General features: G+C 40.8%; 1 protein-coding gene across 1 annotated transcript in view; it reads left to right on the top strand.

The window, feature by feature from the left end:
• The first annotated feature begins 249 nt into the window (after positions 1-249).
• Positions 250-19,011, top strand: part of tshz2 (teashirt zinc finger homeobox 2) — a 36,723-nt gene continuing 17,961 nt past the window's right edge. The window contains exon 1 of the mRNA XM_083675429.1: positions 250-631. Coding sequence (XP_083531555.1) covers positions 592-631 — 40 coding nt within the window. The 5' untranslated portion in view covers positions 250-591. The remainder of the gene's footprint in view (positions 632-19,011) is intronic.

A 19,011-nucleotide genomic window follows, 5' to 3' on the forward strand; every position in this document is an offset into this window, starting at 1 on the left:
CCCATAAAGGATCTAAAATCAGTGACGCCTTGTACCTTTTCTCATCCGAAACAGCTCAGCACGTCTTCGTGTTTTCTCTGGACCCTGTCCCTTTAATAAACTCATGGTTATCTAGTGTAACAAATGTCTCGCTGCCATCATCAAGTCCAGGCGAGGAGGGAGGAGTTTTTAATGTTCAGTTTGTTCTATGGATCGATGTTTGCTGGCATCGCCTCACCCTGCCTGTACCGTGCGTGATATAGGCTACCATCATTACCCGAACGTTTTACGCGCTTCCTTCCACATATTCAATACTGTGCGCTCGAAACTGAATGACATGTGACAGACATCGTCCTATGGCTTTGGTGGACAAAAACGGAAAGAAAAGAAGACAATCAGCTCTACAGTAGATCTAGGAACGAGGTGAAAGAATAACCGCTCTGACATCTGCTTTGCCCAGGCAACGTTTCTGACTCTGGATTTTGTAGTGAGAGAACAGAAGTACTCTGAGAGCAAAATAAAGACTCGCTCTTTCTCTCTCTATGCATGGACTATTTTAGACCGCATACCAATTTCACCTGGGCAGAGTCTACGTGAACTACGAGTTCAAAAATGCCAAGGAGGAAACAGCAGGCGCCGAAACGGGCTGCGGGTAAGGGGGAAATTGACACTTATCGTATGGGACATCAACAATATTAGATTGTTCGCGCAATACCAACATAAACACAGATGGATATTTTGCATGTTATTAAAGCCTATTGCAGGGGTAACTTTACGTTATAAAATATGAAGAGGTGAGTAGGCTATACAGTATGCTACTCTACGTAAAATCACATTGGCAGTGATAAGGATAACCAATGACAGAAACTTATACAATGTCTTTCAGAAAAGGCATTCTGTATTATTCATCTTTTTTTGTTTAAAGGACTGTGTTGCACGCCATAATGTTTTGTCGGGGATTAATTTAGTAAGATTTAACAACATTTGATGATTTAATGATTAGCCTTATTTTGGTAATTTGTGTTATTTAAAAGTGAGTTTTTGATTAAATAAAGTCGGCTTCTAAGCGGTATTATCGCCATAAACAGCCGAAGTTTGCATTAAGTAAATGTCAGATGTGCCTCGAGTATCAGACACAGATGAACTTCACATGAACTCTTAATATCTTTTAGACAAATGGAGAACACACACCCACGCGCGCGCGCGCACACACACACACACACACACACACACACACACACACACACACACACACACACACACACACACACACACACACACACACTTGCACAGTTGTACACACAAAGAGAGAGGGGGAGAGAGAGACAGAGACAGAGAGACAGAGTACAGTACAGTAGCAATGAATGTTGGCAAAAGGAAGTTCCAACTTTTTTCGTGTGTGTTTGTACTACTTTGTAGTAGCATAATAATGTAGTAATACTTCTCTTGTGATGCTTTCACTCTCCAAAATAGCTAATACAAATGCACATGTTATTAGTCATAATTAAGTTACACTGTTGCTCATCAATATCATTCAGTTCACATATAACATAGTGCAACATACATAAAAGAGTACACCTTGCCTCCTTTGTCGTATAGTGTTAGGGGTTATAAGCAAAATAATGCACGCCTCTTCATAATGAAGGTTAGACCTAAAAGACCTCTCAAATAAATCAGGGTAATGTATTGTTAATATTTATTGTGTTTGCGTGTGTGTGTGTGTGTGTGTGTGTGTGTGTGTGTGTGTGTGTGTGTGTGTGTGTGTGCGCGTGCGTGCGTGCGTGCGTGCGTGCGTGCGTGAACTACTCCACAGTTCATGATCAATACCGAAGTGAAGAACACTGGACCTTGAATGGTGTTTGCACCATCGTAATGTTTGCACCTGTTTTTATTGTTAGTAACACCTCACGATAGAACCTTATTCTCTCTCTTATACTTTGTTGCAACTTTTCACATCACATGTTTATTCCAGGAAATAACCGGTGTGAATGCCTGTAATAGTAGGCCCTAAGTAATATGAGTGTAATTAACCTTGACCTTTATTCTTGATAGTGTTAACTACGGTGCAGAACATACTGTACTGTTATTTTACACTGTAATGTTGGCCTATAGGCTTACCAGTGAAGTTGCTAAGAGGGGGACTTCAAAATGATTGAGTTGATGGGTAAAAGATGAAATGGCCAAGGGTATTTTTAGTGGCTGAGGAGGATGCAGTAACGTGGTTACAGTGGGTTGAGAAGTTATCACTCTTTATTATGGTTGCGGATGTAGCGACCAGATGGTGATTGTTCTGTGCCAATAATGGCGGCTCTCTGTACCCGCCCGCGTAAGATAGTGAGACCCTTATCTAACAGTCACACTCAGTTTATAAACACTCACACACACACACACACACACACACACACACACACACACACACACACACACACACACACACACACACACACACACACACATTGAGACACACACACACACATTGAGACACACACACACACACACACACACACACACACACACACACACACACACAGACACACAAACACATGCACTCACACACAAAACATTTTTTCCCCACCAGATTTTTAGTCTGCGAAAACCCCTTTTCTTAAAAAACAATGTCCCCACTATTATTCAGAGAACTTTTGAGAAGATGCCTAAGCGATCCCTTTACATGCTCTCAGCTGCCTGGCCTGTAATCTGGTAAATGTGTCAGCCCTATAGAGAAATAAGCCTTCCACAAGAGTTTCTTCATTGTTGAGGTAATTGTCTCCTCTTTGACAGGCACATTCATCAGTGGCTTAATGGTCAATCAAAAGTTGGCAGGCAGAGTGTTTTCATTCTTTCCTATCCACTACATTAGGAATACTTAATCAAAATGTCTCCCGGTAATGGCTGTGAAGAGTTCATGACTGACTGATCCGTTGTCTGTGCCGATAGAAAATTAACAGCTCGGCACTGGAGAGATGTGGGCCCGCAGATAAACAAATTGTGCATTAATATTTCATCTTCAAGACCTGGGATGTGCTATCAGGCGGCGAAGAATATTCCTGGGCTGTAGTGTGTTGTCATTTCTCTCTCTCTCTCTCTCTCTCTCTCTCTCTCTCTCTCTCTCTCTCTCTCTCTCTCTCTCTGTCTTTTTTTTCTGTATTCTTTGAAGGCTCTTTGCAGCTGTAACTCATTTCGCTTGATGACTTTACTGGGGTTACAGAGAGTGACGACAAATTGATTACCTGGCAGAGCAAGAATGGAGCGAAGAGAGACGCGGGCTGACAGTCATGTTATAATAATATGTTTAATGATGTGTGGAGGGGGAACAAGGAGAGAGGGGTATTGAAATAAGACCATCGAAGATGCAAGGAATCGTTTTTTTTTTGTAGTGTTCTTAAAGATGTAGTGTCCCTCTCAGGGAAAATTCTATTTTGTAAGGTGTAGTGAAAAGAACAGTCTCAGTTCACACATTAATTCAGAGGACATTTGGTTTCCAGGGTGCTTCTCTCCGCTCCTTGGGGATTGGTTTTATTAATAGGCATATTTGTAAATGTGAGCCTACAGACAGGCAAGTAAAGGCCAATTGTATGTGATTTACTTTTTCTCCATTCATTGAGTGTAAGGGTAACTTAAAGTGACAATTACTGCCTGGTGCAATGCAGAATACACCAAGCCTTTAGATATGTATATACAAGGTAGAAACACAACTAGGACATGAGACTGGCCTATACACTGTGAGGGTACGGTATGAAATGTGTTTTGATTTTATATTTTGTATAAACTTACAGTAGAACCCTTAAAGTGGACTAAATACATTTTTGAGTGAAGGGGACCATACGTTATCTTGCAGCAGTGGAAGTATTTCTCTTATCAGTTGTACAATAGCTGTGTGCCTCAAACCGTTATCCCAATTTGCTGTTAACAAGATAAATTGGAGAACAGACAAAGGCATTAAGTGTTGCAGTGCCAGTAAGTGAGTGACAGCAGCTTGTGGGAATTGGCTAGCTGAAATTCCTCCTAAGTGGTTTGTTCTGGAAACATCCTACCATCAAGGCAGATGTTGTTTACCAAATGTAAGGTAAAATAGGCAGTCCATTGGAGCAATTTGAATGACAAAAGCTTAAAGAAATTATCTGCCCTATTTTTCCTTCAGCAGATTACCGCCCTTTGGTACAGTAAATATTTGATAATTATAGTGATTTTATATGTGTGTAAGTGTTCATTACATTTTCTTGAGTTTAATAACAAAGAAATTATTGATAATTGATCCAAATGAGTCCAAGATTGGGGTTTTAAAATCAAAATGACAATCAAATGACCACAAAGCAGTCAACATTGCCCATGACAATGGCCATGACCATTTGACTATCATGGATGCATGGAAGCCTTGATTTCACTGTTCTATCCTACACTCCATTGAGTCACTGGCTAATGTCATCAGCAGTAGGCTAGTACTACTCAGAAGTTCTCTCCTTTGCCTTTGATAGATGTCAATACAGTATAAGGTCTTGGATGGCAAGATTCACACTTTTGTAACATGCAGGTGTATGAGCAATTAAGGTTATTAGAGCCTTATTACTTCCTTATGAATATCTCATAGCACATTTTTAGACTTAAGACCACGAGTTATGACCTTTTCACTTAGTTGTGCTCCCCTTTCTGACCTTATCGTCTGCTTCTGTGAGTGTGGTTATAACAGTAAAACAGTAGAGTAATACAGGGCTTGTTTAGCGTATGTGATCTCATTGCGTTTCCGCCTGCATTGCCATGCCAGCGAGGTGACAGGTGTGGATAGCTAATAGTTTGGGAGGGCTTTTGTTTGTCTGAGAGGGAGGCAGACAGGGTGGTGCACTGTCTAGGTGATAAGAACAGAGACTCTTGTGCCCTGGAGCGTAGTGATCGCTCCTCTTCAGCTCTCCTGTGTGAAAAAAAAGAGGCTGTTATGATTGGTCTCAAGGCAAGTGCATGTGCAGTGTTGCACCTCGCTACAGCAGCCGTTCATTCACCTTGCCTTCCCTCTGAGACCACGCTAGTTTCCAGGCAAATGACACAATCTGATATGCCGTTGGGGTGATTCATGTGGATAATGTTTCCATGTGATCATTGCAGCAGAAAAGGCTATTTCTTGTTATTATTTTTCCCCTTCTTTTTCCTCATTAAGTCTGACAATAACTACAATATTGGGAGAGTTTTATTGCAAGCATGCTAAAACTCATTATTTCTGCCAGACATCCTGAGTACAAAAGAAATTATGCTACAGTGTTTTGTCCAGGTCCCCATAGATATAATGATTTAAAGACTGAAATGGAGAAAAGACTGAATAGCAACAACGCTTCATTTATATGGAATTTGAGGATGGAAATTGGAGGGGCCTATAGGGTTATAGGAGACCTATAGAGGCCTATAGAGAACACATTGGTCCTGCTACTGATTACATAAAGGAAGTGTGTTTATGGTGGTGATGTACTGTATACCGAAGCTTGAGCCAAATCTGAAATATACAGTATATTCTTAGTATATTCTTATGTCATAAGCAAGCCCTTTCTCCTGACATCATCGTTGTCCACCTTTCAAATACCTCTCCTACTTTTTCCATACACGTCAGAGGACACCGCGCCCATCTGTCAGTTGTTGACCTAAATGTATAGTCAGTCAATAGCCCGAAATGTTGGCCATATGGCTTGTACGTTATTCAAAACAATCAGTGTTGGATCAGGTTACCTACTCCAGATGCCTGTAAAAGAGGTTACCGTATCTGTTGTAGGTGTATGCCATCATTCGCAGAAAAAAAAGAAAACCCTGCCGGTGTAAATATAAAGGTGCTCTCATTTCAGAGGTATTATTTACAAGGACAGTGTAAATTAGTGCTGTACATGCTATAACTACTAATTACAATGATTGACATCAACTGTCTGAATGACATCTGGAGGAGGATGGATAATGTCAAGCACTTATTTTATTTCATGTTTCAATGTGTTAATGTGTTTAGGTGAACTTTAAGTATTTTTAACCGAAGCGCATAACATCAACATCTAAACATATTGCAAGTTGCCTTCATGATACAGTACATGAATAGTAATCATTTACGAGAATAAAATAGCGCAGAATAAATGAAAATATCGAAGAGTTAGTGAGAGCAGCTCAAGAAACTATGTAAAATTGTCCCTGAATGTGAAAATATCACAACACTGTGAAAACATTAATCTGAAGTTATCCGTGGTGTACATGATTTGCTTCTAATCAAATCCTTAATGGGCTTCAATTAAGATTTATTATGCAAATTAACCCTCAGCAGTTACTGTCTACAGGAGCAGGAGCTATGACAATATTGTGCTAATAGTGTGATCTGTAACAATTACAACTAGGTAAACTGACTTCACATTGTGCTCTATGCTTCTCATAGAGGTCACATACAGTAGTTCAATTTGCATTTAATGCTCATTTTTGTTATGTAGATGTCTGTGAAGGCTCTATTTTTAAGTACAATATTCTTCAACTCCGTTCCTAAAAAAAAAAACTGTTTGTAACAAGGTTGGTTCATTAAATGGTCAATGTTATTTTCTAACTTTGTGTACCTTTTGACAGCAATTACCTTACCGTTTCCTCAAAATCTACCATAAGGGCCGTGACAAAAAACAAATCCATCTATGGAAATTGCATTCTTTAAGGAGATAAAAAAGGTTTATTTCTAAATGTCGTGGTAACAATTCCTCGTCCAAGCAGGGTTATGGCAGCATGGTGTACTGAAATGTACCTCACTATAATAACACCCCAGAAATATGAAGTTCTGTGAACCTTGCACTTTTCACATCTTCATTTAGCATGGAGGCTGATGGCTTTCTGACAGCTTTATAGCCGACACATTTCATGAGTTGCCACGCAGTGCAATTACATAGGACCTAATTTGATGAATCAACTCTATGCTCCGTCGTCCCAGCTGACCTCACTGGCCTGCGCTCTCCATTCTCCAGACGGAGGTCAAATAGAGGCTTTCACATTTTCACCAGTTCAATCACATGTTGGTTTCTTGGAGAAAAAACGCATAGACATGAGCACTGTCTATTACAACCAATCATGAATATGGATTGTCCAAGTATTTAAATGTAACATGCAATTTTCAGTGTGCACTACGTACTGTTCGGTATACAGTATGTATTTGACAATGAGTCAATGAATTGACTTATTGAGCAAACCAGTAGCCTATCTTTGTGCCTCGTTTTCTTTTGCAAATTTGAAGCATTTTCTAATGATGGAGTCAGTTGATGCACCTCTCTAATAACCTATAACAATAACCATCCATATTGCCCAAATGTAGTGTTATTGGAAATACAGCAAATTCCGTACAATGACCCAAAGGTTTGATCATTTTAGACTGTTCTAGTTCTATTCCTCATTAGTGTGCTTTTTCTGTCTTGAATGTTTGCCTCATGTGCTGAGCCAGTCTGTCGAAACTAACATCTTAATTGAAACTCATTAAACAGCGGTGACAGCTTAGGTGTCCGTGTTGAATATAGAATAACTCTGCTGTACTTACAACTTGATTAAGAGGAGCCAGAAAAAAACATATTCATATAAATGTTATAGTCCTATGCCTCGGTCTGCATGTAATCGTCTAGCCGGTTACATGGTAATTAAATAGGTTGTACCTACCTCTTGTAGTTATTCTTTAATGATAATACCTATGTAATGTAGGGTGTTTTGTTTATTATCTCATCAAAACAAACACTTGGACATTTTTGTGAAGAAACATGCAACTTGACATTAACTCAACAAATGCAAATTACTGTACATAAGAAGGTAGTTTTTCTGGAACTCAACATGTGCATTACGCTTATCATTACAATTATCATTGTACTGTTGTTGCTTACCGTAACACAGTAGAGTCAATAGAAAAAATATGCATCCTGCACTGTATCATCTGCAGCTAGAAATGAAAGGAAAGGAATTGGAATTGGTTCAAAATTGACTGTCCTTGTAATGAGTGTATGACAAATAGTATAATTTAGGGAAAGAAAATAAATGCGGGCAAACCAAATAAATGATTCTGCTGCATTTTCATATGCCATGAAGATGAACTAATTTCACTAAATATCCCAGGAAATCCGTTTATCCGCTTATTTTCCAACATTGTCATGGTAACCTACCTCACAAATGACATACGGTAAGGACAGTGTAGTTTAGATTTGATAGGTGATCCAGATACCAGTAGTGTCCCATTTCCAAAAATGTCTTAGAACCATTCCTCACTTCCTACGGTATTTGATATGACCATTTGAGATGACAGTCATACCGTGCTTCAGAACCTTATCAGTTGCAGATTCCTGGGCCCATGTATTCTAGGATGCCACATTGCTGATTAAACCAACGTCATATTGTATCACACAACTCAGAGGCTTTTTCCCCCATCTTAAGAATATAAAAGGGGGATTTCCGAAGTGGATGGATTTACAGCTCCTATTCAGCTCTCACATGATTAATATTACACAGGGAGGGCTTTGTAGAGGAGGAAGCATGCCTAATTGTGGGCCAACTGTTTCTGACTGAACGCAAACATGATGCCAAAGGCTTCCTGTAGGAACTGACTTGACGCGTCATGAAAGGTTCATGTGCATGTCGGGTGATGTCACCGGCTAGATTTCTTAAGAGATTTCTCACGACTGATTGGACAAATGCATTTCTGGCATTTCAGTTCTATAGAAAAATCGGGCAACTTATCTGGAAGACCCATTTATTTACTTTTAATTAGGGCGAAAAAAACCCATAAATGACTGCATCCACGTACAGTACAGTCCAAGCATACTGTATCTCGAGATCAGTCTCCCCTGATAAAGGAATCTCAGAGACCCCATCCTCCCTCTTTTTCCTGCTCAGACATTCAGGAGGTTATTAAGCAGGCCAAACATAAATCATCCTGTGTATCAAGTGGAGCCCATGTTTCTATCCCTGATTTTCATATGTTACTCATAAACTAGGGTTGCATACTCAAAATGAACTGAGCGATGGGGTGAACTCTGACAGCAAACTACAGTATGTTGGTACAGCAGGATCTGATGGCCGTACAGGCCCAGTGTATGTGTGTGTGTGTGTGTGTGTGTGTGTGTCTAAGCCAGGGGAGGGTGGGTTTTGTGGGATCAGCTCTCTAATACCTGCCATTACAGTACAGTACATGGCCAGAGGGAGTCTGTAACGGTCCTGTTGCACATCATAGCTAAATTAATTCTGTTCCTCGTTTGACTCACGACAATAGCATTTTAGAAGAAACCTGGTCATTCTCAAATGTTTCCATTGATTCCGATTCCATTGATTGATTCCTGAATTTGCACATTGATTTGTTTCAAAGTTCCAGTTAAATGTCACATCCAGTGTAGGGAAACAAACATACTGTAGGTGGTCTGAATGTGGTGATGGTCAGCACAACTATTGGGTCTGGTGTTTTTTGGGAATCAGCCATTGGTCTCCTCTCTCCCTCCACGATGAAGTTCAGCAAATCGTCTGTGTGTCTGGTCTGTTCTGTGAGTGACACGGCCACTCAGGGCTGTGGTGTGTCTCTGTGGTAACCGCGGCCCTATGGGGAGATCATCTCTACAACGTCACAGAGGTCACACACACAGATCACAGCCATCGCCTGTGGCCATGACATCAACACTGAATGTCTCTAGCCTAGCAAGTGCTCTCACTGGCATACAGACAGTATCTGTAAACATACCATCTAAACTGCTCTGTCACTACAGTACATTGAGTTAGACTATTTTCAGTATCAACAATGTCATGTTGCAGTATTGGTGGAACAATTGGAAAATACTGTATATGCGTTCACCATAAAGTCCACAGGCCTGCGAAGCTGGCTGAAGGTGGCTCAGTGACAGGGGTTGATTCAATTTGGAAAAGGGGGACTTTTTGATTGACCTATGGGTGATGTACAGTAAGCGTGTTAGTTTCTATTTCTATTTAGTGCCTATTCGTGTTCGTCAAGGGGTAAATTGTTTAGGGAAACCTTTTATGAAGCTTTGATATGAGTATTTTGTTAATATTTGACATCACCCCCTAATTAATTTGACCCTAACCCCTACCCCTACTTGCCCCCAATTCCATTGGCTGGAACACAAAGGAGGAGAGTCCAGAAGCCCAAAGTCATGACTCATGCCTTCTTGGTCACTCTCTTCTGCTTGATCAATCAGAGATGCAGGCCGGTGTCAGAAACACATGTGGCCACAACACCACCTGCTATACATTGTCATTGAGTAATAACTCATCTGTGTGTGTGTGTGTGTGTGTGTGTGTGTGTGTGTGTGTGTGTGTGTGTGTGTGTGTGTGTGTATGCGTGTGCCGGTAGCTTGTATGAATTGATGAATGTCTTCTGCGTGTAAAACGGCAGTCCTCATACTCTGTGTACGTGAGTAAGCGAGCATGTGTGTGAGTGTGTGTCAGTGTGTGTGTGTGCGTGTGTGTGTATGTGTGTTGGTGCATGGGTGTGTGAGTGTGTGTTTCCTACATGCTCTGTTGCAGCCCTCCCACTCTGGCACCGCCCCAACTGAGAAGTTCCGGTACTGTCCAGACGCATCCTTTAGGGACCTCATCAGCCCCTGAATTTCCTTCCCCTCTCGCCTGAGGGCATCCATATTCATTTCCTCCTCTGATTTGGGGAAAATGATGAAAGGCTGGCTCTTTCCCCCCCTCTCTTATTTCCTGCCAAGGTTGCTTGCATTACAACACAACGTAAATCTGCAAAGACCTGTAAACTCAGTCCCATTTGGATTAGACTAGTTACACATGATAATGGTCATACCGCATACTGTAAGAAGGAAAGGCACATGATTATTACAGTGCAGTAATAACAGTCGGGTGATGAAATGGTTAAAGCCAGTTTGACGCTATTTTATTACGGTTATTGTGTTTTGTAAGTACAGTACAACTTTTACTCAAGCGAGTCTGCTTCCATTTATTATTGATATGCATATCTTATTTGCTTTATAAATACTTCTGTGTACTTTCTAATGATCTGCTTTCCATCTTGAGCAGATAAAAGAAACGCATGCACTCTAAAGTTATTAGAACTTGATAATGTCATAGTGATAACTTCACTGTTTTGAAATAACTCTATGATTAAACTGGTGGGCGTATATTTATTTTATTTTCCCAGGACTGGAAATGAATGATAATGAAAATACCAGTCATAACCAAACTCTGTAATTACCCGGCATACTTTGATGATGCCATCCTTTTACACAGTGCAAATGTACCTATTTATCTAAACCTCTGGACTACATATTGGGTGGGGTTGCTAGCTAGCTAGCTAGCACTGTGAATCTGCAGGCTTTGGTTGTTGCCATGTCAACTCTAAACACATATATACACAAAGTATCCTCCTCGCTCTGAGAGGATCATCCCCACCTCTGACTCAGATCAGGAGGGGTCTCGCTTCAGTCATAGGAATGTACTGCTCCTGCCTACAGGCGTATTGAGCAGCAGTGTGTGTTTGTGTGTGTCTGCGGTTTGCGAACAGCCCGCATTGATCATTATTCATGACAAGCAGTCATACTGAAGTTTATGCTTATTCTAGCTGGAGGAGTGTTTGCATTTTCATTCAGTGTAACAAACTTTAACATTAAGGCATGACGACTGTAGTTACTGCAAATACTGTACTGAACTGTACTGTAGCCCCCTTCCTTGTGGAATACCGTACTGAACTGTACTGTAGCCCCCTTCCTTGTGGAATACTGTAGGTGCTGTGATTCATACAAAAATTGCAAAAAAGTGAGGTGATGAGTGTAAGATCTCGTTTAGTTTCATATTAGCAAATTTTGTCTTGAATTATAGAATCGCGCTCACTCAAATATTATTTGAAACTAGTGTTTCGAGTGCTGAATGCTCCTAGAATATCATAGCAAAGAAGTATGGACAGCACTCCAATTGATAAACATTAAAGGTGCCATCTGTAATTCAAACAACAACATAACAGGCTCTCCGACACGTTTTTGGTAAACAGCTGAGGGATTGGGCTGGAGTCATGCAACAACTCTCAGTTCCGTAGATAGAGCTATGGATGCAAGGACTGACTCAAAATGATATTTTAATCATGTTTTAAAGCTATACATTGTCAGATTACAATTGCATTGTTTACAAACAATGTACTAAAACAAGCTTATATTTTGGGTTCTGATGGGGTAAGACATTTGAACTAACTAAGGCATTTAAAAGTTATATTCTTCAAGAATCAATGGCTATATATCATTAATTTATATCCAAAAATGTATGTACCAATTACAGATTGCCCCTTTAAATCATACTTTCAATGCACACACGTGTTTTTGTCTTGAGCACACATGTAATAATAATAAATAAGATTTCACAGTAAAATGAGTTATTTTACATTCATAAAAAAAAAAATAAAAAAAAACGTTTGTCCTAGTAATGGAATAATCACATAGAATTTTAGTTGTATGTGAGAAAGCTGTAACAAGCTTCTTATACCTATAAAGTAACACTGTAATTACTTTAATCACTGCATCAGGTATAAGGGCAAAGGGTGTTTCATGTTTGTGTGTTGACAGTCCATGTATGCATGTGAACACTCTAGGTGTGTGAATGACTGTGCACCATCTTGAGTCCTCGGCAGTAGCAGCAGGCTGGCTACATGGCAGCAGGCTGGCTGGCTGTGGCATCAGGCACTGGCTGAGATTCCGGCCTGTGAGTAATTGATCCTCTTTGATAAACTCGAGTGAATGACACCGGCATAATTCACCCTAAAAGTTTGCACTGTCACCGGGATGAGCTAACTGTCTCCTACAAATATATGGGTGCAATTTTCGAAATAGGTTTATAGCAATTCTTGGGAGAGGAGGGCGAGATAGTGATATTACTGACTTTATTACTGCAGCTGAACACCATCTAGCACCTCTCCCTTCTGTATTTCTCTGTTACTCTAGTCTACTGGGTAGTGCGGTGAAGGATCACATACACTGGCCCATACATTGAAGATATTCTTTAAGATTTGAAACTGTACTACGATACAGGATAGGAAGATGAAATGTCACCCATACATAATGTCTTATTACCCATTCCTACTGTATATTCCATCACCGTTGGCGGCACGGCTTCAGTTCAAGCCACTGTTGGTAATGTATACCCAAGCAATATTTATCAGCTGTCTCTGCTGATCTTTGACCTGTTACCGATGAACCGATTGTTATCTTGCTCATCATTATGCTTTGAATGTATCATACTGTAGCACCTTCGTACCTCTGGACATCAACAAAACATGTCTCTGAACAAATCAATGTAATCGAATGTATATTAGAATTTTGATTTAACCAAAAATAAACAATGCCAATTACTACTATAATGTGGAGCATGGGAGAGCATGGTAAATCAGAATTACAATGGTGATGATTATATACACAGTATGACTTGTTGAGCTAAAGTATAAAGACAAATTATAATTGTCATGAGTGTCATCCTGTCTACAAAAAGCTGATTTTTTCATCAGTATGAACAACTCATTGTTGAACCGTTCATTAGATCATGTTCTCTACTTCCTCACATGCCAAAACAGAATTTGAACTCATAAGAGTTCATAATCTAATATACAGAGCATGTATAGTGAGTGCATCCCATAAATTGATTTTGACCCAGCGTTTTTGAACAAAAGGAACACTGTTGCATTGCCATATAGAGCTGATGCCCCTCCCTCTCTGGCTCTCGGTGAATACTTCCCTTTAATAGTGTGATGGGTGGCAGCTGAAAAAGTGCCTTATTTAGTGGGTTGAGGAGAGGTAGGCCAGGCAGAGACGAGGATGGGGTTTGTGTGACTGGCAGCGATCAATCACTGGCTGAGGGCTGGCTAATGAAGCAAGGCTGTGGTTTATTAAAGGGCTAGCAGGGAAAAGATTACTGCAGGGCCCTGAGTTTCCCAGAAGCCAACAGAGGATGGTTCCAGGCGGGCAGCACGGCGCGGCGAGCCTCTGCTCTGACGGTTAGAGGGCCAGCCATAAAGCAATCAAGCTGTTTACTCGACACTGGCTGCCATTATGTGACCTGGGTGTGAATGCAACTGCTGTCTTTTAGTACAGGAAAGAGAAACTAAATCAAGAGCATTTAAAACAGTATGTTTGTCAATGCACTGTACGCTTGAGCTCAAAATGATACTAAATGATACAGATTAAGTTAAGATGTTGAGATGATTTTCGTGCCGTAACTGCCGTCAGCAATGTCAAGAAAATAATGAGACTAACTTGGTTATTTATATTGGTTTACTGTTAAATGTCAAAGAGGTGTACACATAGCCTGTGGTTAGCTCAGGTACTGGAGAAAAATACGTCTCCATTGCAAGACTAACATTCAGAAGTTCAAGTTTTTAAATATTTTTTTAAATATATATATTTTTTTACAGAAGAAGGTGAGAGTGTTTAAACCAGGGCACACACACCCAGATAGTTTCAAAAGACAAATGAGCGGCGAGGGAGTGAAAAATGCAAAGCAGATGTTTTTCTCGCCATTTTTAATGGCAGTGAGACATTACTGATGCCATTATAGAGACCTTTTATAGCTTCTCTTAATCCCCTGACCCGCCCCAGGAAACAAACCCCTCGTGGTGCAAAGTAGCCTCTTTACTCTAGAACGACAATTTGAAGCCATTTCCAATTCGCTCCCTAATCTACTATAAGGTCTTAAATAGGGCTTCCTTTGCAATTCTTCTTGTTTATTGAAATAAAAAGTATGAACGTGTACCATTCCCTGGCAAATCGATCAGTCTTCTTTGTGTACATTGACACAGTCAAATTAGTTGAAAATGACTCACTGTTACAGGAGTTAATGAACAGCACAAAAAATGGACGGTCATGCCTTTGTTTAGGATCACATGTTGTTGCGTCTTGTTGGTCAATTCTATGAAACACTGTTTTGCCTTTGAAAAAGCCATGGTTAATAATGAACCCATGAAACTACTGTTCCTAAACAAATCAAGTTAGCTATTCTATATCCATACTCTGAATAGATTTACATGTGGCAGACGGTTGGATGTCTGCTTCCTGCATCAGAGCCAACCTGCAAAGCTCCGAGGAGCACTTCTAGAGGTCTGCATGAGGGGCTAGAAATGGAGGAGGAGATGAACTATATGGCTCCATCCCACAGTCCAGCCGGCAGTATATCAGCCGAATCGCAGCCGCATGGGCGTGTGTGTGAACGCGCTGCTCATAAATATCCCCGTCCCCCCATAGGGGCCCCTCTGATGGTGATGGCGAAAGGATGTCGCTGTCTCTGTGATTGAGTGCTCCTGGTCTTGGCCCTGGGCACATCCCTGTGTTCAGAGCCCGAGTGGGAGGCCTACCGCTGAGCTGAGCGGAGCAGAGCGGAGAGCTGGCCTGAGGGGGCTCTCCTCTCCTAACGGCCACAGCTACAGCAGCAGCAGCAGCAGCAGCAGCAGAGGCCCCCCTCTCCTCTCATCTCCCTCTGAGACTCACTGACACAGGAACAGGAACACTCACAGTGCAGCCAGCCACACCGTGAACACCATGGGCCCCAGTCTGATTAGAAATGTTTTCGGAATCATGCCATACATTCTCGTTCACTGTATAGCCTCCCAACTAATGTCTTTTGACTTTTTAAACAGGCTCTCTCTCTCTTTCTCTCTTTCTCTCTCTCTCTCTCTCTCTCTCTCTCTCTCTCTCTCTCTCCCTCTCACTCACTCACTCACTCAATCAGGAATCTGAGATAATCAAGGAGCAGTAATTAGCCATACTTGCTGTATTGTAATTGGGGGCAGAAGGAGGTTGCTCGTTCTGTAACATTTTTTTTCTCCCTCTTTGATAATTACGTACTTTAGGTTGCTCAGGCCAGATCTCTATTTTTTTCTTCTTCTTTCCTTTGCCTCGTCCTCTGCTAGTTCCCATACATTCTTCTGTTATTTCAATGCAATGACTTGTATCCTCCATCAGTTAGAAGCAGCTCAAGCCTTTGAGAGATTGAGTTCAGTTTTCAAACCACTGTCGACTCTATTCCCTTTTTGGGTTTAGTGCTTCGGTCCTTCTACTGAGCCTTCAGCCTTGACACTGTCCAGGTCCGTCCTACTTGGCAAGAGGGAAAGCAATAGAGAAAGGCAGAGTTTATTTCCTGTTCTTGTGAATCATATATCAGTACAATTCCCCTCTGTGCTGTTTGGCAACGGCAGAATGACGGGTGTCATTTATCATACGGACTGGAAGAGGCTGTGGGAAAAGGGATTTGAATTCTTTCGGAGGTGTGTGGATTCTCCTTAGTGGTGGATCATTAAACGGGGGAGTTTTTCAAGGGGGGATATGAGTAACTCCTCTAGCTGTTACTTTGTCCCCCACAGCACTGGCTGGCTCAATCACTAAATGTCTCAAAAAGAGGATTTAGTAGTTTCATATTTCAGGCTGGTGGTGGATCAAATACTGCACATTGTGCGGTTTGCAATCTGTAGTGTTATTGTGGTATCATCATTATTTTGTAACACATGTTTATAACTAACATTACAGTCGAAGGAATTACAGTAGGAGGTAATTGTAGTATCTTGTGATCTATGCCAAACAGAGAAATTTATGCTTCAACTCATTTCTCTAAAATGTTCAGTGATTCATCTGATGTTTTTTGTTTAATTGATGCCCTGCTAACATTGATTAATCAATAACACAAATGCTTTCTGTCAACTGTAAGATGATGAGGTGCAGACATTTTTGGGAACCTTTGGAATATGTTTTTCCAACTGTCAGCAACATTTACTATTTGTCACGTTTTGAATATGGTGATCACACAAAATGATTTTTGATGTGCTGTCAGCAAGTGTTCAGCGGCAGTAGCAGAAGAAAATGTGTCAAGCCTCAACTTATCCTCTGAAAAAATGCCTCCATCCCCTGCTGTTCTAATTGAGTGTAAATCCCAGAAAGATGTGAACACAAACGCCAACCTAAGTACATCATGAATCAGGTTTCTATAGACAGCCCCAGCCCACAACCCTCCACCCCATCAAGTAAAGCCCCTTAACCACTACTTCTGGTCTTCATAGGTTTATTGCTGCAATGCAACGTTTGTTGATTTTCTTTTTCCTACCCAAAAAGCGTAATGTTTTATCAGAATGTGGTACTCATCATCAAATGAAACGTGACGATCAAGTATATGAATATGGGGCTAAGAGTGTTTCAACTGCCAGCAGTGTTAACTGTCTCTCATACGGAGATCACAAAGTTAAATGTGCTGTCACCAAGTCATCAGCTCAAAATAGATGTGTTGAGCTTAGCTTATCAAATACCTCCACCCCCCGCTGCCCAATAGAATGTAGATCCATCAAACCTTGTGAACACGAGCATGAAGGTGTGCAGGTTTTTAGTATTTTGTGCCATCTAAGTGCTATGACAACAACATGTTTCCTAAAATAAAGAGATAGAGAACCATCTTTGATCTGTTTATGAAGTGTGATCTCAAGCTATTCTTTATGTTACTTCAGTATTTATCATTCATATCAACATGAGTGAGGGTCCTGTCGACGGTAGGAATTAATTGTCCCTTCACAGCCTTCACTCTCTGTGAGTGCAGGGCAGAGGTAGACCTATATCTATGTGCTTCTCTGAACCCAAGTTGAAGTGCACAACCTTTTCCAGTGGCCCAGAGTCCCGGGCCGGTATCTTGACATGTTCGCTGCCACTGCCTGCTAAAGAATAGTGTAGATGCCCCTGAGGTAAATGAAAACATTTGGTTCTTGCCAGACCTGCTCACATCTCATCTCAGGCCACATGGGCTGGCAGGCAGGTGACACCATGTAGTACTGGGGAGAACTAGACCGCGGTGGTGGCCTAGTTCTTTTCTCAACACAGGGCAGGGCCACAAACCAGAAACACCAATGAATGTATTCTTGGCTCAGAAAACACCCAGTTTCCAATGTGCAGAGAGTGACCTGCATTGAGGTGAGATTCCGGTTTTATTCAACCTTTTAGCTTACTAGAGATCCACATCATTCATAACATGAGAGTGTTGTATCAATTAATTCTGTCTATAGTATTACTTTAATAACACTATTTTTTCATGTCTTCACATCAGCATTTTCACCATCACTGCAGCAGAGGCGAGGGAGACCTTTTGTCATCTAGTTTAGTGATGTTCAGTAGACAAGCATGGCTGATCAACCTGCTGCCCTATCTCCTTTTTACTCTGTAAATTCAACATGAGGGATGACACTGTGTCACTATCTCATATCAACGTTAGCAATTACCGTAGAGTCCCTGTTGGAGTCCCGAGGGAAGCCGTGATTGCAATTAAAAGCATGGGGCAAATGTTAATTAAGTAAACTACTTGAATCTGGAAACAGTGAATGCTTGAAATGCATTGACTTTTAACCCTGTGCTACATTTAACTTCCATTTATCTTTATTTGCCTGTTGCAAATAGAGATCATATTTTATAGGCATACATATCCTTTTGACTATGTGTCTTCGAATTTATTATTATTTTTATTTTTCTTCCAATTTTCACAGTTCACATAAAGCATTTGATACTGTTCACATTGCTATATGATTTAACTGAATTTAACAGATTTTAGCTGAGCTTTAACAGTAAAGTAAAGCTTTCTTTCATAATCTAATCAACTGCAACGGGTTTATTGTTGTGTTTCTCTTCAGATGACTGAAATCTTGTTGTGGTGGATCACCCTGCAGTTCATGGGGTTATTAAATCAGGAGGAATAGCAGCCCAACTTCTGGCCATTCCCGTGATTGATGAGGCAAGCCTTATTTGCTGAGGCGGTGTGTTTGTTCCTCTGTAATTGTCTACCAGATGGCTAAGCTAAGTGTTCTTAAATGCCTTTAGACCTGCAGGGGTCTCGGGTCCAAACATTTTCAATACTAATGGCATTGTTCCTCTAAACATCCCACTGTTTCTCTCTTTGATTTCTCATGTTTTAGATCAAGATTAACTTACAAGCAATCAGTTTAAATAACCCCTCTCAAAAAAAATCCCCTCTTGTTAAATTCCATCTCCATAATTTGTTCGACCTAGATGTTTTCTGTAGTCACTGTGTTTGTAAACTCCTTCGCTAAAA

Source organism: Argentina silus, assembly GCF_951799395.1.
Source record: "Argentina silus genome assembly, chromosome: 8".
Lineage (NCBI taxonomy): Eukaryota > Metazoa > Chordata > Actinopteri > Argentiniformes > Argentinidae > Argentina > Argentina silus.